Source organism: Vidua chalybeata, chromosome 7 (assembly GCF_026979565.1).
Source record: "Vidua chalybeata isolate OUT-0048 chromosome 7, bVidCha1 merged haplotype, whole genome shotgun sequence".
NCBI classification, from domain to species: Eukaryota; Metazoa; Chordata; class Aves; order Passeriformes; family Viduidae; genus Vidua; species Vidua chalybeata.
In genome coordinates, this window is record NC_071536.1 from 35,140,293 (window position 1) to 35,165,601 (window position 25,309).

Sequence of the window (25,309 nt, forward strand, 5' to 3'; positions counted from 1 at the left end):
TTCAGGGGAAAGTTTTTCATGGAACATCACATTCTGTGGGCTTGTTTTTTTTTTGTTTGCTTTTTTTTTTTGTTTTTGGTTTTTTTTTTGTTGGTTTTTTTTTGTTTGTTTTTGGTTTTTTTTTTGTTTCTTCTTTTACTTTGCCATCCACACCTACCTTGGATGGACCTCAGGCTTTTCTGGGGCTATCTGTCGACCTGGCCTTTTCAATCTGTATTCCTGTTTTTCAATCTCTTTTTCAATCTGCTTCCTTCTTCTCCCTGGGAAGTGTCTGACAGGTAGCACCAGCCCTGAGCTGAGCAGTGCAGGGAGGAGAGCCTGGGACAATCCTCCCACTGCTCTGTAACTCACACACGGCTCACTTCTGCCAAGGGTGGGGCCCATTGCAAGACTTTTTCGTGTTTCTAGGCCAGATATCATTTCCAGTCATTTCTGGAGTCGCCTATTTATTTTGTTATCCGCGACCCTTTAAAAGTCCTGGCTGTATTTTTTTTATTATTATTATTATTATTATTTTTGCATTTTCTTTTTTAAAAAATATGTGTAAGGCATGAGTAGAACGCATTAAAAAAAATAAAAATATCAGTCTGTGTTGTACCTCAACGACATGCCATCCAATACTTCTCATAGTAGTGTTTTATCGTGTGAAAACAGTCTGATACTAAACTCTTTTCCAGGGAAGATTATTTGTCTGTGTGTCTAATGACAGAGTAAATGAACACCCCGAGCAGTCAGTATCCTAAACCTACCCAGGGTATCCAGTGTGGCTTGGGTTTTGTAAAGAAATACAGTCCTAATGCTCCAGGGAAATATAATTTAACTTTCATCTCTCTTTTGAAACATCCTTCATTTTCTCCCTCCAAAATCCAAGTTAGAGTTCTCAAATCAGCCTAAATGACTTGAAAAATGACACTGCAGGCAGCAAAGCTGGTGATTACAGGTACTGTTTCCATTCCGAGCTGGACGTTGCAGATATTGTTTTCTGTTGCTTTTCTTGGAGCACAGGATGCTCTGACAGGAATGATACACAAAATTACATATTTGATTCAATGCCTAAAAGCCACCCTGGGATCCATAACCTTGCTTAAAGATTTAAGAAAGACCTTTAGTCCACTTCTGAGAAGGTTCTTAGCTTAGAAAACTTTATCTTTCAACTTTACTTCTTAGCAGCTGTTATGTTTTTTTGCAGTCGTTTGTTTGACAGGATCCAGTTATAGGTTCCGATGTCTGTTTAAAGAAACAGGGAGGTTGTTGGCTTTAAAATTCCCTTACTGCTTGTGTGTTCAACATTTTCCCAGGCTTTTCTACATAGTTTGCCAAGTAAAGGGACTGACCTTTTGTAGCAAACACTTTTTCATTTCTAAATGCTCACTTTGATTTTTGTCCCATTTTATGCTCATTCCAAACTGTTTACAACCCACTAAAAATGACTGTGAATTATATGTTTGTGTAATGGATTCCTTTTGTGGTCGGAGTGGAATGTTTACTTTGAACAATTAGTTATCTTTGGGCAGATTATAGTGACCTGAAAAAAAGAAGGGCTAAAATTATTATAGTACCTTAGCTATTTCCTTTTGTTATCTTCTCTATGTGTCCAGTGTATTATTTACTGGGTTTCATTGCACTGAGACCCAGGGAACAAATCATGTTAAATAAGAGCAGTGACAAAACCCCCTCTGAGTGTGGGGGTTGATCTGGGGTAGCATCAGTGAGAATTCAGAGGGCACCATTAGGCACTTAAAATCTGGAAGTGCAATTTTAAGAAGGCATAGTTTTGAAAAAAAAAAATTAACTTCTTGCTCTTCAAAATTCAGATTTCTCACGGTCTCCAAGGTCTGACACCCCAAAGTGCCTAAAGCTGATACTAATTTTGGCTTTAATTTACTTAGTGTCCATAGCTGTGCTTGATTATGCACACAATCATTGCAGACATGCAGACACACAGTCTCATGATGCAGAATATTCAGGGTTTAAGGAAGAAAATGACTTTATGGGCAAAGATAAAGTAGCTTATGGGATGTAGAAAAGAAATACAGTCATCCCAATGGAGAGAAATGAAGATAAAAATGGCATTTTAAACTACCTCACCTCCCAAATGCCATGCTGCCCTGTGACAGAAGGTTGTGTCTCTTTCATCAGTTTTATCTGTTAATCTAAAAGCTAAAGTGCAGCTAAAAGCACTTTAAAACCTATTTATAAAAAAAAAAAAAGAAAGTGATATTTCATTACCTTCTAAATCATATATCGCTTAAAAGGTAGTCAGTATTCTGGTAGAATGTTTACACAGAGGAGAGTTCACTTATCTCAAGGAGTTAAGCAAAGAGGAAATGAGTTTTAAAAAATATAAAGTATGGTGAATATATTGCTAGGAAAAAAATGAGGTTTTAAAAGAGTCTAATGCTATCTCATTTTCTAATGGAACAAAATACTGAAGAATTTTAAAAGAAAAAAATCTCAAGCATCTCCTAAAGCTGAGGATTCCCATGCTGGGGTCATTGGCTTTGGTGTGGTGGAGTGAGTGGATTATAAACCAGTGAGGATGGCAGAAGCTTGTGCAGCCAAGGGATGGATTCACAGCCACTTAAAACCCCTAGAAGTTTACAGAATTGTTTAGGTGGGAAAAGCCCTCTAAGATCATCGAGTCCAACCATTCCTCCAGAACTGTCATGGCCACCACTGAACCATGTCCCTAAATGCCACATCTACACAGCTTTTAAATCACTCCAGGGATGGGGACTCCACCACCTAGCTCCACCTCTGTATGTATTATAATGCTCATGATCAGTTTGAGTTCAACAGCGTGTTCCTCAGGATTTATTTAGCTTAAGCAAAATTTTAAGTTTATTTGGTACTCAAAAATAGTTCATTCCCATCCCTGAGGACCTGAGGGAGGCAGTAGGAAAGTACAGGGTAGTTGTGTCAGGGTGTGTTCACCACCATCTTGGGCTCCCAGTAAATGCACACTTGCCAGCACAGTTAGACCAAACCCATCAGCCAGTGGCATAAAGGATTTGTTCTGGCAAGGCTTCCCTGAGAAGGGAAACCTCAGGAGACTGACCTATCCTGTCCCATTTTATATTTCTGTCTGAGTGCAGGATTATTCTCCAACAGCACTTGGCCCCTGAACAACCACTGAAATGTATTCTGTGTTTTTTCACTCTCGTATCTTTCTATCCTCAGAGCAAGAAATTCTTTATGAATAGCATTTTGTTTCCTACAAGTTCATTCACTGATTTTCAGTACTTATTCTCCTCTAGAAATGCATTTTCCAAGCTCTTGTTTGATTCTACCAGGCCTACACATGCTTCCTTGCTTACTCTGATATAATTTTACATTCTGTTTCCAGTGGCTTTAGAATTCAGTACCCTGAAAGTACAGAGATCATGTTGCTCCACTGACTGATCTGAGCCCCCAGTTCTGCTAATTTTGTACTGTTCATTCTTTCCCACTTTGGGATAATCTATTATGCTTGGATCCAGGCACGCACTACAAGCTAGTACTTCCATGAAGAATGTGCAATTTGTACTGTTTAGCTTGTGATGAGATTCCTTTTATGATTCTATCTTGTTCCAAGGAGGCTTCTGCTCCCAACTTTTATATGCACTGAATGTAAAAGAAAAGAGAAAAAAAAAAAAGGGGGGAACAAAACAAACTGATAGGAAAAAAAATTGCATGCACACAAAAATATCCAGCAGTTCAGAAGATAAAGCCTTTTTGCAGGGAATTCTAGTGTGCAGAAGAAATCTGTTTCTGAGGGCATTGAACTATGTTTACTTTAAAGTGGCCAACAAGCATAAACTCAAACGTACAGATGAATGCAATATAAAACAACAAAGTTCTGAGAAGAGCCCTTGCAAGTTTGTGATTTAAAATGTTTGGTGCTTTTATTTTTTTTTTTAATTCTTTTTTTTAATAAACTCTTCTTTTGAGTAGAAATTAAGAACGGTTGAATTTAGCGCAAACATATTGGCAAGATTTCCTCAGCCATTTCTGTCTTCAGGCTCAGGCAATCCCACTATAGCCACCTTTCTTAGAGTAAGAGCCAGTTAATAGTGTTGTGCAAGGTCCAAGTCAGAGTTGGCTCTGAAGGGTATTCACTCTGGGGCCTCTGTGTCTGCTAGAAAGCCACATTCTGAGTTAGAAAAAAATATCAAGAAGTGTCAACAGGAAACATCACGGAAGGGCATACAAGACAAATTAGAGAAAAGGAGACAACAGACAAAAAAAAAATTAAAAAACTGAATAAAAGCCTTGTAATGACAAGGCACAAAAGAGAATAAATATATAATTATTTAAAAATTTTAAAGAAGAGACTCTAAGTTGGTTAGAAGAGGAAAAAGTCATAAACCTGGCAGTTGTTTTAACCAGTTGTTGTCTTTGTCATAGTTACCTGATACCTGGTTCATTGATTAATCCGTTCCAGAGGAATGTATCCATTTCTATGAAAAAACGGGGGGATTTGTATTTTAAGCCATGCCAGTAACAACAAGCAGACACTCAGTGTTCACCAGAGTAACATTTACAAGGCCTGGGCCAAATTCATGCCTTGTGTAATTTTATTGCTTTTACTGGAATTACACCAGAGATGAGTTTGGCCTTTTGCCTTTTTCTAGCATTGTATAATATATCTATTTGTGAACATGTAGAAGGAAACAGGGCATTTTGTCTTCCGAATTTTCCATAAAATCCTGTTCAATAGGCATAATAAATAAAACAAACCACTTAACCTACGAAATAAAAAAGAATCAAACAACGTTTTCTAGATATTAAAATAATGTTAATACACTTTGTAAATCAAGGAGTTGACACTTGCATGCACTGAAACAAAAAGTCCAGAGAAATTTAAAGCCAGCTGATTCTGTGTGTGTGTGTGTTACTAGCTCTGTGCCAAAGAGGGAATGAAGGTCCTGACTCACCCCCTGGTCAAAGGCAGATTCAGGGAAGCTCACACATGAGGGTATTCACCTCCCAGCCATGAAAAAGGTAAAAAGAGAGACACAAAACTCCTCTTTTTTCCTCCTGAATAAGCTGAGGCTGTGAGGCACCATGCCCTGGTACAGTACACATGCCATCACAGACAAGGAGTTGGCAGGATTTCCACTGCAAACCCCATTTAGGCTTTGCAGTTCAGCCATTAATAGAACACTTTGGGCTAACACTTGACAAAATGAATCTTGGCCTAGAAGAGATGTTCACTCGCACACAAACACACACAAAAATAGAAGTTAAGTCCATTAAGTTCCTTTAAAAGGAAAAGAGGTGTAATTTCAGATCCTTTCAATATCTCTCTGCTTAAATAGGAAGTTGTATTTTTTAAAACATTATGGAAACATAATTCCACAATGCAAACTAATCACTTTTCCTATGGGAAAAAAAGAAAAAAGCTACTACAACTACACTGTAATTTTTTCAAAAAAGTTTTACAGCAACAAAACACACTAAAAAAGAAGTTTTCTATATGCCACACTGTGGGGTCAGTTTAAAAAAAAAAAAAAATCTTTTTTTTTTTTTCTGCCTGCAATTCAAGAGAACAAATAACTGCAGTTGTATTTTATTACTTCAATTATTTGCTGTAGCAGCTTGTGTTACATCAATGTTTTAATCATATAATGCCACAGTCTGATGGGATTGATTCCTACATGAGAGAAATTGTACCAACAGAGAACTTCAGGAGGAAGGCAGGGGGCAAAGGAGGAGAACAGATTCAAAAGGAGGCTTTATGTGAAGGCTTTCACTTCTTTAAGAGAAGATTTCTTTAGCTCATTTTGCTGCCCTGAAATTATAAAAGTGATATTATTAGCAATCTAATAACAGAATTGTCCCTAAACTGGCTACTGCATGATAACCCCCAAGGAACTAACACGTTTTTCAAAGATCTCCAGTTGTCTATTGGCTCAGCAGATTGTTCCATTATGATCAGGATCCACACAGATCATGGATGCAGTTTTATACCAAACCAACTTCTTTTGTCTTCGCTCAAACAATGGTTTGGGAGGAACAGCATAGATGTAAATGAGAGCAAAATGTGAATATTTTGTTTCATAACACAACAGACCTCTGGGATCCTCCAGCTCTCTCCTTGTGGTTCCTTCATGCACCTTTTGTGGTGTCAGAGACGACGCCTTTCAATTAATTGAAATTTTTGGGAAAAATATATGATTGCAATCAGAAACTGCTTTCTCATGCTTATTCTGCTTTGAAGTGGATAGAGGTTATTTCTTCCTATAATTCCTGCTTTATTAATACAAGCCTCTGTCCACCAAGGCAGATGGCGACTTGAGGGACCTGAATAGATCTATTCTGTTGTCAATAGTTGTGCCTTACAGTTAAGGAAATGGGTCAGAGTTTTGTTGTTTCAGGTCCTTAAGCTTTATCTATTTGGAAAAAAAAAAAAAAAACATAAATACCTAAATTTTTGTTCAAGACTTAAAAACAAAGGACAGGAACTTGTTTAATTGCTAAGACTATGGGCCATTAACAGGTTATACTGTGACTCCTAAAATCACCATGGACTCCTCCAAACCACGGGTAAGGTGATATCTCTGAAATGTCTTCACTCAGAAGATAAGAAAGTCCCTAAAAGGCAGAAAGAGTTTGTTCCATGCCTCTTTTCTTCACCTCCTCAGGAAAAATTCCCCCCAACATTTCAAACCATATGCTTTGATTTGTCAGTCCTGAGCTGACATGGTGTTATGTGACATAACACACCAAAGTAGCTGCCACCAAATGCCTTCCCCACGCCAGCAGTAACCACACAATGCTGTTGGAGGTACCACAGCTTTTTGTTCACTTAGAAATGAAATAATTTTGATGAGTGTATGGTATCAGTTAGCAAGTGTTGAGTTCCTCATGGTGATACTGCTCATGTTGACATAAATGGAAAACGGATCAGCTCAGAAACCTTTAATAAGAAAAGTTCCTTCGTGCGCTTGTAGTGATGCCCTGTGGAGCCACGAGAACTAAAAATCTGTCAGCATACTTGGTAGAAACTTTGTTTCATGGTTCTCTAACTCATATGATTGAGATTAAAGTGAACAAAATCTTGGCACATAGCTTGGCAGGCGAGAAGCATTCCTGTGTTTGTGTGTGTGAGACAGAGGGACAAAGAGAGGGGGAAATTTAGCAGCCACTCATTCGGTGTTAAATTATCAGGTGCTACATATTTTTAATAAACCTTAGTAGAAAGATAAGATACATCCTCTACTATTGAAAACTACTTTCACTTAGACTATAAACTTGACTTTGAACCAGCTGAGCATCTCCTCTAACCACTGAAAACAAAACCATTCAAATTCTCCAGCCCAAACAAATTGCAAGCCAGACTTGGATCCAAACAAAGAGGTGGAAGGTTCTGGAAGGGTGTTATTTATGCAGGCAGGTTTTCCTACTTTGATAGGAAGTAGGAAGCAGCTACAAAACACTTAATTTAATGCCCTGATCTGTGACCTGCAGGACTGTCCTCACAGCAGTGGCTGCAAAGACACGACAGTTTTTGATACTTTTCAAACTCTCATGATGTGGATGCCTGAAAAGTCTCTGAATTTGCACACTATAAAGGGTTCACAATGGTGTCTTTTATTATCTCTGTTTCAGTTGCATTCTTGTGTTCTGATATGCCCTACATTAAAAACACAAAGGCCACAGCTTATAGCAAGAGGTTTCTGTTAGAAACCCTGCAACTGCCTTGGATGTCTGTAGAGTAAATGTCATTAATAATTACTGGAATTTTCACCAAAGAAGGAAATTAGATATGGAAAGCACTTGATGCCAACTTCATCTTTCCAAGCCTTCAGAAATACCAGAGGGCCTATGTGAACCCTAGTAAAAGGGATGAGATTGGATTTCTACCTTCCTTGCATCATTCCATGCCACAGTCAGCTTTAAGACACAAAGACAACGATTCAAATCAAATTCCTTCCTGTAGCTTTAAATTACATGAAAATATCAAATGATATTCATATTTCTGCATTTACTTCACCCAAAATTCAGCTAACAGATATCCAGTGCATTTTATTGCCAGCAACTAGGATTGTTTTCTTATCAGAAGTCAGTATTTTTATGTATTTCTTGCATGTCTCAGCTATGTTTTAGTTATATAATTTGTATTTCCATAGCGTGTTTTTTTTTTTTTTTATTTGCATATTTCAAAGCAGAAAGCAATTTGTTCCTTTTCAGACAATAGTTAAAAATCCTTTTTTGAGGAGTCCCTGAGCAATTAATTTCAACTTTTGTGCTATTTTGGTGTAGTCTATCCTGGAATACGCGTCAAACCATGGCACGGAAACTAAGAAGCTGCTTCTGCCAAAGTAATGAGGGATGCGCCAGTCTCTTAAGTTTTGGTACTTATCACTCCTTGTAATCCAGTTCAGGAGTTTTATGGTTTCTGCAGATACCTTGACTACATCTTTTGCTGAGTGTTGCTTTGGTGATCAGATTTTTCCCAAATTAAATGGAAGGGGAAAAAAAAAAGTTTTAAAGTTTTTAACCTGTTTGGGGACAGAAAACACAGTGGAAATGTCAGGAAAAATAATCTATATATATAGTTTCAGAGTCTTGCAGCTAAAATGGCAAACTAAAGTGGAAAAATATGTAAGAACAATAGGTTTGTGTCATATTAAAATTGATGTCTCTGTTGTTTCCCGTAGTTGTGCTTAATGTCACGGTTTCATAACACTAAATATGAATTTCGCAAAACCAAGAAAATTTTACTCACTTCTTAGACTAGAGATTTATCACACTAAGAAAGGTGGTAGGGCATTCAGTGGAATCCCATGGTTTTCACTATTATTCTGTCTTTAAATGTGAGCAAAGTACACTGAGAAAGACTCTATTAAAGTAGAAGCTATCTCCGTGTGCACATGCACACACACCTTTGTGTTATCACTTTTATATGTTGGGCAGATCTGCAATGCTAAGAATTCAGTGAGTTGGCATTGGATAGCTGTGTGAATGCTTATCTTCCAAGACAGCCTCTGGGTTTTCCTGCAACATCCAAAGGTGTCTGATAGTGTGCCTTAGACTAAAGAATCTACTTTTTAAATGCTTACTTCTTCTTAAAGATAAAAAGCAAACACAAAGATAGATGCCTACAATACAATGTGAGTAACAACGACCACTACCAACTGCACATTAGAGCCCCAGCTCAGATTTTAGAGCAGGGCTCTGCACATACCTGTTAGAAACTCAGAACCTCTGTGTTTCCTGTCCCCAGACAGGTCTGGTTTCTAGTTGCAGGACACAGACCCAGCTTTCTGCGCTATGCAATAAAACAAGTGCTGCTATCAAGTGCCCCACTGATATTTCTTTAGCTGCTGTTGAGCTGCAACAGTTAAACTCTGCCTTGGCATCCCTCCCCAGTGATGCTCAGGAGCTGGAGGATATGTCCATGGAAAGTTGAATAGGACCTGATCCTGGAGATAACAGAGATAACCTTGAGACATCTAAGGCTGGACAGAGCACAGTGTCAGGTTATCAAGTAATGGATCTGTTATAAATAGTGTTTGGCCTATCTGGACTCCTCAGCTATCTCTAAAACCAAAAAATTTTGAAAGAAGCAGTTCTGTGATTTTCAGTTTGCTTCCTAAATATCCCTATTCCACCTTAAACTTCCTATCCCAGTCATTACCACAAAAACAAAAAAAAAACCAAAAAAAAAACAAACAAACAAAAAAAAACCAACAAAAAAAAAAAAAAAATTGAATGAAAAATCTCTTTGCCAAGCAAAGGTGCTGCAGACTATAAAATGCAACCTTTACCCATTTTGGTTGAAGGTTTTGTTTGCCCATACATACACTTCCAACTGTTCAAAGTCCAACAAGAAACAGCACTAGTCAGGATGGGGAGGTGACATTGCTGAGATCTAATTTAATTTCTCACTATTGTGAAAGAGGGGAAAAGATTTGTCCCTACTGTGCACTAAATTCTGTCTAAAATCAGCAAGGGATGTTTGGAGAATTGTAGCTGTCCCTTAGCTTTAACCACAGTTCCTACTGCTGGTGTCAGTGGACCTGACTGGAAGTTCTGCACACTCTGAAGAGGCCATTGGACCCCCTCAAAGTGCAGTTTCCTTTAGTGCTCTGCTGTTGCTCAAAAAAAACAAGCGTGATGTCGGTGATGATGGATCCCCAAATGAAGCACAGTTCAACTAAAGTGGGAGGATTTAGCAAAATGCATAAATTTCTTGTCTGCTACTGTCTGTAAGAGGCAGATCTTTACAGTGAGCCTAAGTCACAGCTGGCTTTTTCTGGAATGGTTTATGCTCTTGACCCTCCTCGGCTGTATAGCCAATAGGGAGTTGTCAGGCTACATGTGTTTTTAAACTTCTTTCAGCTAAATCAGAAATCCAAAAGCAAAATACAGCTCTCAGCAGTATCATGTGGAGTTGTGACACTCCCTGGAGGGCTGGGGTACATAAACCAATGAATGGATTACAATGAGGCATAAATGTAGTATTTTCATCCATGACAGATATAATCTCGAGCCTGTATTTTTCATGTTACTTAACTCTTTCAGAACATAATGTGTGACAGAAAATGTCTTATAATGCACATTGCAGTAAATATCAGTCAAGTATGCTTTATTGCTGAGCTCTACATGTTTCCAGAAGTTAACAGGCACAGCTGGGATATAAGAAATGGCAATGTTGTATATATTTCTTGAACATACAAAATACCTTGGCTCTCTTCTCCCCCACCCTCCACATTACATCCCCAGCTGTTCTGATCATGTCACACGGTGGATGAGTTTTTCCATCGTCAGCTTCTCCTAAAATGATAACCTTTATTCAGGCTTTCATCCTTCCCAAAATAAACAGCATTATCCATATTATCATCACATTCAAGTTAGACTATCAGAGTGTGGCACAGAGTAATAGAAATGGAAGGTGGTAAACTGCCTGTTGGTAGCTGTACCTAGCAGAAAATTCTCAATTCAGGTAACATTTGTTGATTTTAATAGAAAATCATAGAATTATTTGCTTTGGAAGGGACCTTAAAACTCATCTCATTCCACCCTTGCCATGGGCAGGAACACCTTCCACTATCCCATTGCTCCAAGCCACGTCCAACTTGTCCTTGGACATTTCCAGGGACGGGCCATCCACAGCTGCTCTGAGCAACCCATTCCAGTGCCTCACCACCCTTGATCACTCTTGGTTAGCATGAAAAAAAATTGTTCTTGATAAAGCAGCAAAAAGCCAAAGAAATGTTATTTTATTTCAGATGAATTAAGGATTGGTCAGAGTGGACCTCCTAACCTGTATGTGAGAAGCAGTAACTGCAGCAAATGAAAGGGAATTGGAGTGATGAAGGAGATATTACAAGAGAAAACAAACACGTAAACAAAACAGTAATAGGCATTCCCAAAATTAAATACTAATGTGTTACAGGGAGAGAACAGCTACTTCCAAACGTTTGGCAATTTCAAATATTATACTGTGTTGCATGAAGACAATGTTATTTCCTTTTAAACTGCCATTCCATTTAAACCAGCAAGCTGATGTGTGTACTTGAGGTCTGTATTTGGTAGGCATTTTTTCCCCTTTAGCATAAACCTTGTTGATTTAAAAAGTGAACAAAGATGAATCAGGTGGTAAATGTATTCATGTAATCATTTTCATTAATAAGCTGTTATAAATAATAGAGGGAAGGTTTTAAGTGTATAATTCTCTGTCGCACAATTGAGATTTTTCCACATCTTCAGCAGTAAGTTAATTAGAATCACCTGCATTTTCTTGGGCGGACACCAAATGGATTGCAAACAAAAACAGATTAAAATAGCTGTAGCTCATGGCATACAGATGACAAGATGCACAAAGAGGACAATCAGGCAATGAAAACCTCCTCTTTTTCAAACATTTTTTAAAGGAAATTCAGCTCTTGTGAGTCGCTGTAAAAAGACGTTTGTAAGTGTTTCGCTGAAAGACTAGAATGGCTTTGTTTCTGATCCCATGATGAGTGAAAGAAATGTTTAAGAAAGATCACTTTACAGAGAGATTCAGACTGAAATGTGATGACTGTGATTCAAGCCAAGCCAAAAATTACAGCTCAGAATTAAAGGGGATGGACGTGGCTTGGGAATCCATTTTCCCACATTCCTGAATCTCAATCATCCCAGCCAATGTTTAAAAGAAAATACAGTGGAAAGCAATGAGGTCACTTTGTTTAGCTGCAAGAAGTGGGACTAGCAGAATGGCAAAAGTATATATTGGGGGTAAGGGCAAAATTACAGTGAGCATGCTGCGTGTTCGACGGCTTCATTCAAAACAAATAGTCTCAAAGCTTAGTTTAGTTTCTTGTTACAGGCAGCCTCCTGAGGAAGTCTTGTTGTTCCTGGGGCTTTTAAACCATAAACTTCTTGAATGTCAAAGCACAGCAGAATAGAGAAGACGACAGAGGCAGAGCAAGCTTGATTTGGGCATTAAACAGCAGCCCCGTGTAGCAGTGAACTGTGTGCTCATTTAAATTACACTTGCTTTGTACCCTTGCTGCCCTTATTTATTTGTGTATAAATATCTAAGTGGAAATTCTACCATCGAGTGATATGAAACAGAACGAAGTATATCCTCCATCATATTCACTTGTTACTCATTCTCAGTATGTAATGCTCATATTCAGTGTTTTAATTGCTTCCATTAAACAGTTTCTATAGGGTCTTGAAAACAATAAGATCTTAGTCAAGCTTTTCTCCTTTCATTGCATCTTGGAGTTATTATTGCAAGAAAAAATGAGATTCTCTTTTTATGTAGGAATGCCCCTCATCTTCTTGATATTATTGCAGTCAAACATAGAATTATTTCTTTTCAGCTAATTTCCTAAAGAGATTCACCAAACCTCATGTCAGACACCTCCAATAGAGCTGTTTCATAGCCTTTTAAGAACTACTACAATATTCCCTCTCCTTTCTTTCCCCCACTATCTCTGCCTTTACTAAATTCTAAAGCAGTGTTGGATTTCTACTGATCATAGAAAAAAGAAAATTTTTTTGATGCTACCTTGAATTCAGGCTTGCTGTCACAGGTCCTGCAGCTAGGCAGTGCTGGAAGGAAGTCCAGTACCTTTAAATCACATAAAATGTACAGATGGAGAGGGCATTTCTCTGTCCTCTCTTTAATAGGAAGGAACAAAGCTTTTATTTTCTATTTCATGTTTTTTGCTTCACTATCAAGTGCAGTGCTTTACTACAGATTCTATTTGTAGCCCATGCAGAGGTTCAATCTCGTCCCTGCTTCTTTGACACTCCTTTATAATCCAAGGCATTACATTAGTCCTGTTCGTCGCAGCACTGAGCTCAGAGATCAGCTCTTTATTTAAAGTAAACTTCAAGTCCTTTGTAGCCTAAATCCAGAGTGTTGGGTGTACCTTGTGTTTCTCCATACTAAACCTGATTTTGCCAGAATGTGGCTGTTTGAGGTAGTAGTTCAGATCTTCTGTAACTTTACCTGTCCTTGACATTATTTAATTTCTCCCTGACCTTTGTGTCATCTGCTTATTTTGCCAAGGGAATTTTTTTCTCTCATTGTCCCATCTCTGATAGAGGTATTAGATGGCATTGGATGAGAGCCCTGCTCTCGAGAGCTATGCCAGTTCTAACCTTGCTAACTGATATCTCCCATTAACTACCACATTTTGAGGTCTGTCACCGAGCCAGATTTTAATCCATGTAATATATGCCCTGTTAATTCTATAGAATGCAAGTGCTTTGATCAAAATGTCATGTGGTACTAAGTCAAAGGTGGCACGGAAAGCCAAACACACTATTTCAACAGCATTGCCTTCACCAAACAGACCTGTCAAATATTCTGTTCCATCAAAAAATGCAACAAGTTTGCTAGACAAAGCTTTGATTTCCATGAAACCATATTGATTGGGATTAATGATATTTTGTTATGAATTATTTGTTCATAGTGCCCAGAATTAATTATTTAAGCAGACTGTCTGTGACTGAGGTCAGTCTAGCCAGTCTCCAAGAGCATCACTCTTACTGCTTTTACAATACCAAATAACTCTTCAGCCTTAGTAATTTCCAAATATTTCTCTGTACTTTATTTCCAAATGTGAGGCACCAATGGAAATGGATGGTTTTTACAACAGTGGTTATCTTTTTGTCCTTCAGATTGACATCCAGTATCATCCAATCTTTGATCTCCCAGGCCTGTTTAAGCTCTGTCTGGTACAAGTATCTAACATGACATTTTTATGGCACCCATTTCCATGGTAGCCAGGTACTCTCTCTGGACAGGAGATGGACCTGTTTCCCTATTAAATGATGATATGTTGCTGGGATGTTTTAAGCCTCAAAAATGTGATAATCTGCTGGGAGGAGAACAAGAAGGGGGTAATTCTGGTGATCAAAACAACAGCTTGGTCCCATCAGAGCAGAGCCAACCCCAGTGCCAACCCCTGCACTGCTCCAGGAGCTTTGGGCATATACAGCCCCACCCTCTGCCACACCAAGAAGCAGGACAGGGATGTCAGCAACACTTTCTGGGGTGTAGCCCATGCTTGCTTCATGGTATTCATCATTTTCACCTCTGATTTCCATGGCTTCAGACAAAAAATGTTATTTTTGCTCAACATTCACCTGAAACTCTGGGTTCGTTTTGTCACCCTATGCAGATACATTATTTTAAAGTCAAATTTTAGTGTGTTAGGTTCATTCTTTGCTAGCCTTCATGATTTTCCTTCTGCTGGAATACATATATTGGTCCTTTTGTGAAATTTCATTTCTGTTGCGCATTTTTTTTTGTTTTTCTCATCACATTATTTTGACATGGATGTATTTGCTGCATTCACTCATTTCTGCTTATTTAAATGATTTCTTGCCTCACTTTTGTGCCCTTGGTAAACTTTAAAAAAGTTGTTTATAAATCAGATATTTATGGTAAGATGCATATGAAAACATGAGGAAAGAATTATAGTTTTAGGGAGAACATATCCTGATAATGACCTCTTAAATATTTGTAAAGATGGCCCTGGGCATCTGAGCCCACAAAATAGTTTATAATACAACAGCTTGATTGCATAATGATACTTTAGTTTTAAAACGTATGATCTTTCTGTTTATGGGAAGGCATAATAGGCTCCTTTGAAATACAATAGTTTTGCCCTGAACATAACTGATTTTAAATGAAAGGACTAACTAAAGAATGCCTTTCTTCAAGTTTGTACTTCACTTTGTTGTTGAATCCAGCACGATGGTTTCTTTTACAAAACAGGCCTGGGGACCACACCTATTTCAGGATACATTAATTGTGAAAGTTCCCTGGGTTTTTATGCAAGAAGTTACCTAGTGCTCTTTAAATTCTAAATCTTGTTAAAAACCAGAGAAATTTCTGTGTACCACCACCCCTTTCTCCCTGCACATAGAAAATTTCTTTTTATATTCAGTTTGAAGATAATTATCAAATAGAAATTAAGATTAGACAGAATCCAGTCTGATTTGGGAGAGGGATGTTTTTTCTATGCAACAGAACAGAGTGAGTGAGAACATTTAACTGCAGACAGTTCATAAATCACCTGGACTACCTCAATCAATACTCAAATCTAGTATTTTAAAATATATTTTTTTTATAAATATATCACCTGAACTCTGATTTTCTTTTGTCAATATTTTGCTGAAGCACCTGGTTCCAGCTCAAACTGGTCCTAGATCTGACACTGGCCTGCATTCATTGTTACTTCTGTTTTGGATAGGAGTGCAAGAAATATTTTAAATAAATATATTATTTAATTAAATAAATTAAATAATATATCTTCTAACATCTGTGCAGTGCGGAGTGACTAAAACTTTCATTATTGCTTATGAATCTCAGCCAAGCCTGAGTCCAGTTGCCTTTTAACTTTCTCATCAGGAGCACCTGTGTATTTTTTTTAAACTAAAATAGTTAAAATTTGCTATAGTTTGGCAGCTGAACTGATGAGTTCTTGAGTAAGTTCTTGTTTTCCTACATTTCTTATACCATTACAGAATTTAGTGTGGAAATCATTATTGTGCTTTTGGCTATAATTACTAATTGCAGGTCCATCCTGTTCTCAGGGTCCTCATTAAAACAAACAGAAACAGAGTTGGAGACAGGAATATAAAGCAAATAAAATACTTGTTCTCCTTTAGGGCAAAATCCAGTGATTTTTTTTTTTCCCCGATAAACCCCACTACAAAACACAAGAAGGTCATCCTATAGTGAACTAAAGCTGACTTTATTATAACAAATATTTTTTCCTGAAAGTCTCTTTGCCACTATACTTAAACTCCAGCACCAGATAGGAAACTGGGCAAGGTTTTTGTTTCATCTTGTTCCCTAAGTATTTATAGCCTGCCATGAAGAAACACTTACAGCAGTGCAGTGATGTTTTTATTCTTGACAGAGGTGCCCTTAAAAGTGAATTTGCTTTGAAAATTGTTCATAGAATCAGGATATAAGAACTATTAAATATACTTCTCTCTCTCTTTCTCTGCCTTTCTCCTTTGTGCCTAATTGGATTTCCAAAATAAGTTGTTAACAATCTAGCTAAGATAATGTGGTCATGAAAGGGATGTCCAAATCCACCAGTTTGCATTGGTTTGGTTTGGCGTAACTTTCAAAGTTCTTGGAGCAGAAAGCTGATGGCACGTGAATGTTATAATCAGCTTGATTTTTTTTTCTAGTTTTTTTTTCCTCTGCCATGTTGTATAGTGCCCAAATAAAATGCTAATCAAACTTCATTTCTGGACCAAAATTAATTTATTAACAATAATAATGCTGTTGTGTACTCCAGACCATGTTGCAAGATGTAATAGCCACCAATTTACAACACAGCTTGTTAATTTTCACTTGATCTGGGTGATTTATGCAGGTTCCAAATTGATGCTCTTAATGTGAGACTATTTCACCCAAAGTGACATGGATTGTTTTCACTTCCATATAACCAATGAGGTTAAGAACTGAATTGAGTTAGATCCAAACAAAAGTTAACATTCTGTCTGGTGGCTTGCCTGTTTGTTAGTTTGATTTATTTTTCCTTTTTAATTTCTGGTTTAGACTTCAACTTACATGATGCAATTCTCAATCCTCTACCACAAGAGTCCCACAGTCCTATGCTGGGAATTAATTTTTCGCTCTCCGCTTAGTAAAACAGAATTAAACTCTTCAGATTTAGGTTAGAATTGCATTACTTAAACATTTCAGTAATTTCCATTTGCTCATATGTTATATATCCAGCAGATGGATAATTTCCAAGATTTCTTGATTACTAAATCCTTTTTGATTTCTCTTAAATAAACTTTTTCTTCATCCCTCTGTAACCAAAGGGGAGATCTCCCTGAAATGAAACATCACTCTCAGTATGATGTTACATGACACCCACAGGTGCAGGGTAGAAAACTATCTAATAAAACACACAGAGAAGCACAGAATTATTATTAATAATCAGAGAAGAAATAATTATTAATTTTTAAAATAAGTTTTTTAATGCAAACCAAATCGGGATGTTCCTGGCAGCATAGACTCAAAATTTTGTAAAGAGACAAAACAAGCATGCAAACACACAAAAGTTTTTATTTGGTGTCAGTCTGCATCAAAAGGAAAAGTAAGTTTTTTCAAATATTTCTAGATCAGTGAGAAATGCCTCCAAACACTTGAGTCCACTGGCCATGGCACTCGTGTGCCAAGGCGTGGTGCGAGTGTCAATAAAGACTTGAAATTCAGCTTCTTCTTCTTCAGATCTTATCACATCTGGGCTTCTAAGCTTTTACACTTGTTTTTACTCTTACCTATACTTTCAGATTTCCTTTCCCCCCCCACCTCAAATTGGAAAACTATTCCCCTAGATACATTGTCAGGGAGTGTCTCCTGAAAATTTTTGGGTTTGACAAATTAGCATTTTCCAGGAGAAAAGCTTTCTCTGAAACTGCTTGCCAAAACCTAATTAAAACTTGTGTTCCAAGGGATAAGTAGCCTTTAAAAAAACTGGTTTGTGAAGTTTCTCTTGGCTTCTTTTGTACTTGCAAGTTTTAGATCTGAAATGACAATGTATGTTTTAATGGGTTTGATTTTTAAGCACACAGGTTGGGTCGGGGTTGCACCACAGTGAATTCTCCTGGAAAAGGAAAGCAGTTCCCATGCACTTTGAAATCCTTCAGCTATGCAACAGGGGCTGGAAGTGCTATTTTAAACACTCATATCAACAGAGCTTGCTGCAGGAGATAATATGTCACAAAAAGGAGTATGACATCTAGTTTCACCTAGAAGATAAACCTTGAGTAGATATGCAGGGAGAAACAAGACTGTCGGGTTGTCCTTGAAAAGAATGGCCTATATCAATGAAGAAATGTACTCCAGGGCATATGCTACTTGGGATATTTAATTTCATCCTCAATCCTGTCTGAGCCACTAGGAAGAATATAGTAGAGAAATGGTAGTTGCGTGGATTCTCACACATGTCGTGATTTCGGGGTGGGCACCTCGGTAATTTATTTTCAGAAAGGTCACAGCCTCAGAAATTCATGTCTGAAAGCCCAGAGCCCAGACAGAGGAGTTTCCCTGGCACTATTGATGCAAACATCCCACGTTCAAGCAGGGCTGGCACGGCACCGTGCCTGTCCCAAACAGCCCTTCCCGATGAGCACCAGCGCCAATTACCCCTCGCTTTCCTGCCACACTCAAAGCCCCTTGCAGAGCCGTATTCTGCTGACAGAATTACAAGATAATTATAGCTAGGTGTTTTGTATTCACTTAAGTTAATCTCCCACTTTTATTTTTCATTGCTGCTTTAATCAGTGAGGAGGCACTTCAGTTGTTGTCAGGTGGATTATTTTTCAGTCGCTCGCTGCGCTGCTCTTCCTCGTACTTGCGAGGGTGCTTCTGCCTTCCTGACAGACGTACAAAGAAAAATACTTCTATGATCTAAAATGAAATATGTGTTTCTTTTTCAGGTCTAGATGTTGATGGAATATACAGAGTTAGCGGCAATCTGGCAACAATACAGAAGTTACGATTTGTTGTCAATCAGGGTAAGTGATTCCTCCACCCTGGTAATGTTTTGTTTAATACTTAACTGTCTCAGATGACAGTATTTCAGAATCTGCTATACATTAGTGGCATAGAATGATGAGCCCTGTTTTGGAAAAGAGAGGAAAGGGAAGGTAGAAAGATATTGCACAAAAGGAAATGTCAGCTAGGAGAGAGGAAAAAGAGCAGAGTAAGCAGAGGAAAATAGTAGTTAAACTTGAGATGAGAAACAAACAACAAACAAATCTAAAAATATGGGAGGAAATGGAGATGTGAAATAAGGTGGCAAAAAGCAAAGCATATGTAGAAACCAAGGAATCAAAGTGAGGGGGAAAGAAAAAGATTAAAAGGAAAAATAGCAGATTGTTTGGATGTTGAAAGTTAAACAAAACCAAAAGTAGAGCAGGGATCCAAAGGAAACCAGTGAAAGAGAAAAAGGTGCTGAAAAGAACTTAAAAGGAAACACTAAAAGTGGAGTACTGGCTCTGCCAAAGTCAGTGGAAGATTTACCACTGATTTTGAAAACACAAAGGTTTGACCCCAGAAAATGAAAGAGGAAAGATGAATATTTTGGGGACCTGCTAACCAGAATTAGAACCATCCTGTATGTATTTACTGAACATATTTCCACAGATTCTGTGTATAATAAACATGTTTCCATAAATACAACAGCACGCTTTTCACTGATGTGGCCTAAAGAAATCTAACATTGATCAGCAGATCCTGTAACAGGCGTGGAAGCTGATATTGAGAACTAATAAGGATGAATGACAAATACATTTATCTCCAAATGGTTTGCTACTCTTACCAAAGACTAACTCTCCCCACATTTAAATGCTTAGCAAATATCATCAATGATAGTGAACCTCATGATATAAAAATAAGAAAATAAAATCAAGTTTCTCAGAAATTAGGAAAAATACCAAATCTTAAATTGCATTAAAGACCTTATACACTTTTGAATGAATCAAATATAAATGTGAAGCTGCTGCAACATTTTGCCCTACTTTTTATGATCTTTTTATGTTACCTGGAGACTTTTACCAGAACTGCTAAATATTGTGTATTCTGTGTGAGGGTGATAGCTGTTGGAGAACAACTCCCTCAATTAGCTTGATACTATACATAAACTAAGACTTTTGACTCAGATATTCTCATGAAATTGAGAGATAGGAGAGATGTAAAAATATTCCCACCTTCAAGCCTCCATTTACATCTCTAGGGAAAGTTTCAGGGGATCAGTAGGTGTTTGCCACCTCCTCAGCTGCTCCAGATTAGTCTCATCTTCAGCTGAAACTGGAGGGTGAACTCTGGTTTATGAGGAATCAGTATTTATGCCAGCAAATTCAGCAAGACTGAATAAATCATCATTTACCAATCAGCCTCACGGTTTTGATTCATTACTTAGGTTCTCTTAAATTTATAGTTGTTGGGTATTTGTGTGTCAATAATGAAGCCTGCCTTGGCTTTCAAATGACTGTGAGCTGTATTTTGTTTGGAGACACACAGGCAAAAAATGGGATTTTCTATCCTTCTACACTGCCTGAGCTCTTTGCTCAGGAAAAAACTGTGCCATAAAAATAATGGTCCTGTCTGTCATGTCTCGTGGCATCCAAAGGTTAACATACTTGAGGTTAACATTACTGCTCAAGTTTTCACCTAAAACAGATGGGCTGATACTGTAAAGCTAGACAGAAGTCTAAGCTGGCTTTTTGTAGCAGAGAGGGACCAGACACCTTTTCCTTCTGGTTTATACTACTGTGAAAAATGAAAATATAATGGTGGAGTTAATAGTACATTAAAGCCACTCTTGCACTGGTTACTTAAGGCATGTGGAAAAAAATCTGCCTACTGAGTGACCAAAGGAAATTCAAAGAAAACTAATGCCCCTGAAGAGCTATGCCATCATCTTATCAGTCATGATAATCACTGTTTCTTATGTGAGTCTTTATTGATGAAACGAGGGCATTCATGTGTTTTGTGTCACGATGGAGTGGATTTTTGAAGGGCAGTGGTAATATCTATCCAAATCCCCTTTACACATCCTTTAAAATCCTGTCTATAAAAAAATTTCTGGTCTGTACTTAGGTTTTTCCTCAGGTAAATGCATGCAGAAATGCTGATTTAGGTAAATCCTAATGCCACCTACAGTCCCCAGGGGTGACCCCAACGCCACGTGAGGGAAGTGGAAGACCTGGGCACTGTAGCTCCCAAAGAATAATCCAGAAATTTTTAATCATAACATTCAAGAGGGAGCAGAGACACAAAGGATAGCCAGACACTGTTTCAATAGTTTAAATAACATCCTTTTTCTGTGCTAAGTAGGAACCTGCAGGCAGGGAAGAGCCTACTGAGCCACAGGTACCTAGAAAATGCTGCAGGGAGATGGGGAAAATAGGATTTATTTGTGGTGTGTTTGGGAGAGCATTCTCCTTCCAATGTGTCCCAGAGCCTGGAGTTCCCTGTGAATTAGGTGCTGAGGTCAGCAGCACTTTCAGATGGCTTCATGAAGGGAAAAAAAGTTACCAGGAAAGCTACTGTGCGCTCCCAACCTTCTTTTTTCCCATTCTCTTGAAGCTCTGCAGTGGGATGATGGTTAATAACTCACTGTCCACACATCCCCATCCCTCAGTAATTATTGTGACCTCCTTGGGTCAATCCCTGTACCTTCATTTTTCAGTAGTTAACAGTGGGAAAGGAGTATTTATACATATGATTTTACCATAGTGACTTTTTTCCCCCTTACTTTTAGTTAAAGTTTAATTTAATTATAAATGCAAACAAATGTTCTGACAAAGCCTATTTGCATTGCAGAGATTGACTGCAATCAGTTCTTTTACAGGCCAAATACTCATTGGGCTCTTTATTCCTGCTTACTTTGCCATTGTGTTACACCTACATTTAGAGGATATAAATAATATTTATCACATTGAAGATCATACAAGGCACTCTAGGCTGGCTGCCATATCAAAGTATTTTTTATTAGAATAATCATTAATTAGAATATAGCAAAGCTTTATTTGGCTCCTTTTCCTATACTGTTAATGTCATCTGCAGCATCAAAAATTAAATGAGAGAACTGGTGAATATGAAAGGAAAAGAAACTAACAGTTGACAGCTTTATCATTAAAAAAGAAATAGGAATGGCAAAAATATAAAAAGACTCTTGAAATTCTGAATTTTGGGGGATGAAAAGGGCTTTCCAATTAAAAAAAAACCCAAACCTGGTATCTTTTTAAATTCTCTGAATATACTTTGTGTTTTGCTCTCATATCTTGAGGTAGGCAGCTCCTGAAGAGGGTTTTGGCCTTGCCAACAGCAGCAGAACAAACTACCTTATTTACTTTATCCCTCTCACAGAGTTTTGTTTTTCCTATAAAAGTCTATTGATATCACACCTTTTTTGCTTCTGTGCAACAGGATTATCTTTTATCTATGATTTATTTTCCCATTAAGAGCTGAAAAGATCAGTTGATCAAAAGAGGTCTGGGCTATAACATCTCTCAGCACTTTCAAAACTCTAAGTCATCATTTTTCAAATCACTGAATCAAGGCAGGAGAAGCTGCTTTTGCCAAACTGACATCAGGAAATTCGTACTTTTCTTAGTCTATAAGCACTGAAAAATTTGGGGTTTAGAAACAAAGTCACCGGGCAGTCAATATTTTAGGCTGAGCCCCTACAGTAAAGGCATCTATATCAGCTGGAGACATTAAACAGAAATACCTATTCCTCTTACGACTTCCATATTATTGGTCAAGTCTAAAAATTGAAATGTTAAAAAAACAAAACAAAACCAACAAAACAAAAACAAACAAAACCAAAAAATGAGAATGAATGATAAAATGATAACCAGAAACAGACAAGGTACTTGGAGGCTGCTGATTTTACACAAGGTCTAGTAAGTTGAATACTTTACATGTATTTATAAGGATATTCTTTTAGTTCACACCTGTAGGAAAAGGGATAAAATAACGTTTATGGGTCTGCTAAGCCATGTAAGGTGTGCTGGCAGTTCCAGGGTATGAGGTACTAGTGAAAAGATCCCTTGTTCTGGCCCAAAGCCCCGGGGAGGGTCTGACATGGGCCCAGGTGGGGCTGCCCAGAGTCACTAAGGCGCCACTACATGGACCTGAGGACAGGGGGGAGGTGCTTTTCAGCAGCAAAACACTACAGGGATGGGGCAAAAAGTGTCTGAAAAAGGAAAACAAGACCGTGGGAAGACTTTTCATCCATTAGAATTTGTAAGTAAAAGTGAGTTTTTCTTTGCTTTTGTTGAAGCCATTGTGCTGATTAAAGAACCCCAGAAGGGTTTGGCTTGGAAGAGACCTTAGAGTTCATCTCTTTCCAACACTCAGCCACAGGGAGGGACTCCTTTCACCAGGCCAGGTTGCTCCAAACCCCATCTGGCCCTATGCACAGGGTGTGTGACACACATTTATAAGGACTTTTTTTAATGTTTTATGAATGTGAGGACATTTTTTGTACTAAGCCAGGTTCCTTGTCCTGCTTCCACACACCTCTCCCATCAATCTTCAGTTAACTCCATGCTGAAGACCTGGGACACCTGGGTGAGGAACTGGAACATTCCTTCTTTATGCCTCCTGTGCTAATCTGCTCAGTAGCTGGAAAGGCATTCACTTTCTATGGCTGTCAATCAAGCAAATTCCAATGAGTACTAAATTAAACTGAAAAAAAAAAATAGAGATATAAAGAGTTGATATCACACTGCTGAAACACTAGGATTGTATCCCAATACATACATGTTCAGGGAAACTAACCATGGAAATACAGATTTCAGTACTTATTGGTTCATTCTGCAAGTGTTGGCTCATGCATAATACAAGAGAGTTCCTAATTGTCTTTATATCCAAAGCTTTGTTTGCAAAATGCTGGGTGTTTGCTGTGCAGATGACCTCTGCATCTCTTTATTTCATTAGGAATACCTTGTGTGTTAACTGCAAGGCACCACAGACCATCCAAAGGTCAACGATTGTGTTTTTACAGCTCTGTTACTCTGCTTACGTACCAAAGCAGGGGCAAATATGGGAATTTTTACAGAGGCTAAATATTATGTTATTGCAGACACATGCATTTCTTGTGGAACATGGAAAAGGACAGCCAAAGATATCCAAATATTCCTACTTTGAGGCGGGGGGTAAAGTGAATTTAATCTCATCCTTGCATTGCCTTGCAGTAACTAAGTAAAAAAGTACTTGGGCAAAAAAAAAGAATTCAAATATTTCTGTTGTTTCTTCTATGAGAATTTAGCAGGATATGATTCAGTTTAAGGAAAAAAATTAAGAGTAAAGTTTGAACCAGAAATACGTGAACTGATTGTGAATATTTATTAACTAAATAATTTAATAATAAAGAAAATGCCTACTTGATTAATTGTTACAGAGTAAAAATTACAATAAAACTGTCTTGATCAGTGCTTTGCAGAAGCACCATTACTGTCTGTGCAGTTGTTTAACAAGGATTTAATTGGAAAGATAAGTGAATGCACATTTAAAAGTATTGTTAATTTGCTTTATAATCACCCCATCCTTCACAGTATTGACAGCACCAGGCACAAACCCCTTTCTCTTTTACAAGTATTATTTTCCATATGTGCACAATAAATTCTGAAGCAGTAATTGGAAATTTTATGGATTTCAACATACCTAGTGTTTTGAGTTTATAGGTGCCATATCCCTTCTCTAAAGGTTGTTCATAGGTGGCATTTTAGGTAAAAGCACTGCTTTTTTATTACCCATAGGCTTTTTTGGAGGTTGTGGTGTGGTAGCTTGTTGGATTTTGGGGTTTGCTTTTTTAATTTTGTTTTGCTTTCTTTCCTAAGAAATAACTAATTCCAATTTACTTTTCCTTTCCATTTGAAATATCAACAAAATCTTCTCTTCGACATAATTTTTAATTTAATAAACAACAGCCGTCAGAAACAGTAATCTTCAATATGTTTATATTCCATCTGCACTTATATTTATTGTTCTAAAATGACTCAGATTGATCTAATTGACAAGTAAGAGCTCCGACCATATGAGCAGCTAAGGATGATACCTTTAAGCAGCAGGATTCTTCAACCTAACTGACACGTTCTTTATCAATGAACTGGGAGAGAAGAGGGACAAATATTCGGATTTTTAAAATCGAATTATTTATTTTTTTTTAATATTGCTGATTCTATGAGCTTGCTGGGACCATATGTCTGCGTGAGCTGGGCTATCAGGAACCAGAGTGATTTCCTGGCTGGCTCTGCCTCAGCGGGCACAGCCCGTGGAGCGGGCACGAGACTGGAGCTGCCTTTGAAACAGAGCCTCCAGGTC

General features: G+C 37.9%; 1 protein-coding gene across 1 annotated transcript in view; it reads left to right on the top strand.

The window, feature by feature from the left end:
* ARHGAP15 (Rho GTPase activating protein 15) overlaps window positions 1-25,309 on the top strand; it is a 320,977-nt gene that overhangs the window by 199,619 nt on the left and 96,049 nt on the right. The window contains exon 11 of the mRNA XM_053948319.1: window positions 18,910-18,987. Coding sequence (XP_053804294.1) covers window positions 18,910-18,987 — 78 coding nt within the window. The remainder of the gene's footprint in view (window positions 1-18,909; window positions 18,988-25,309) is intronic.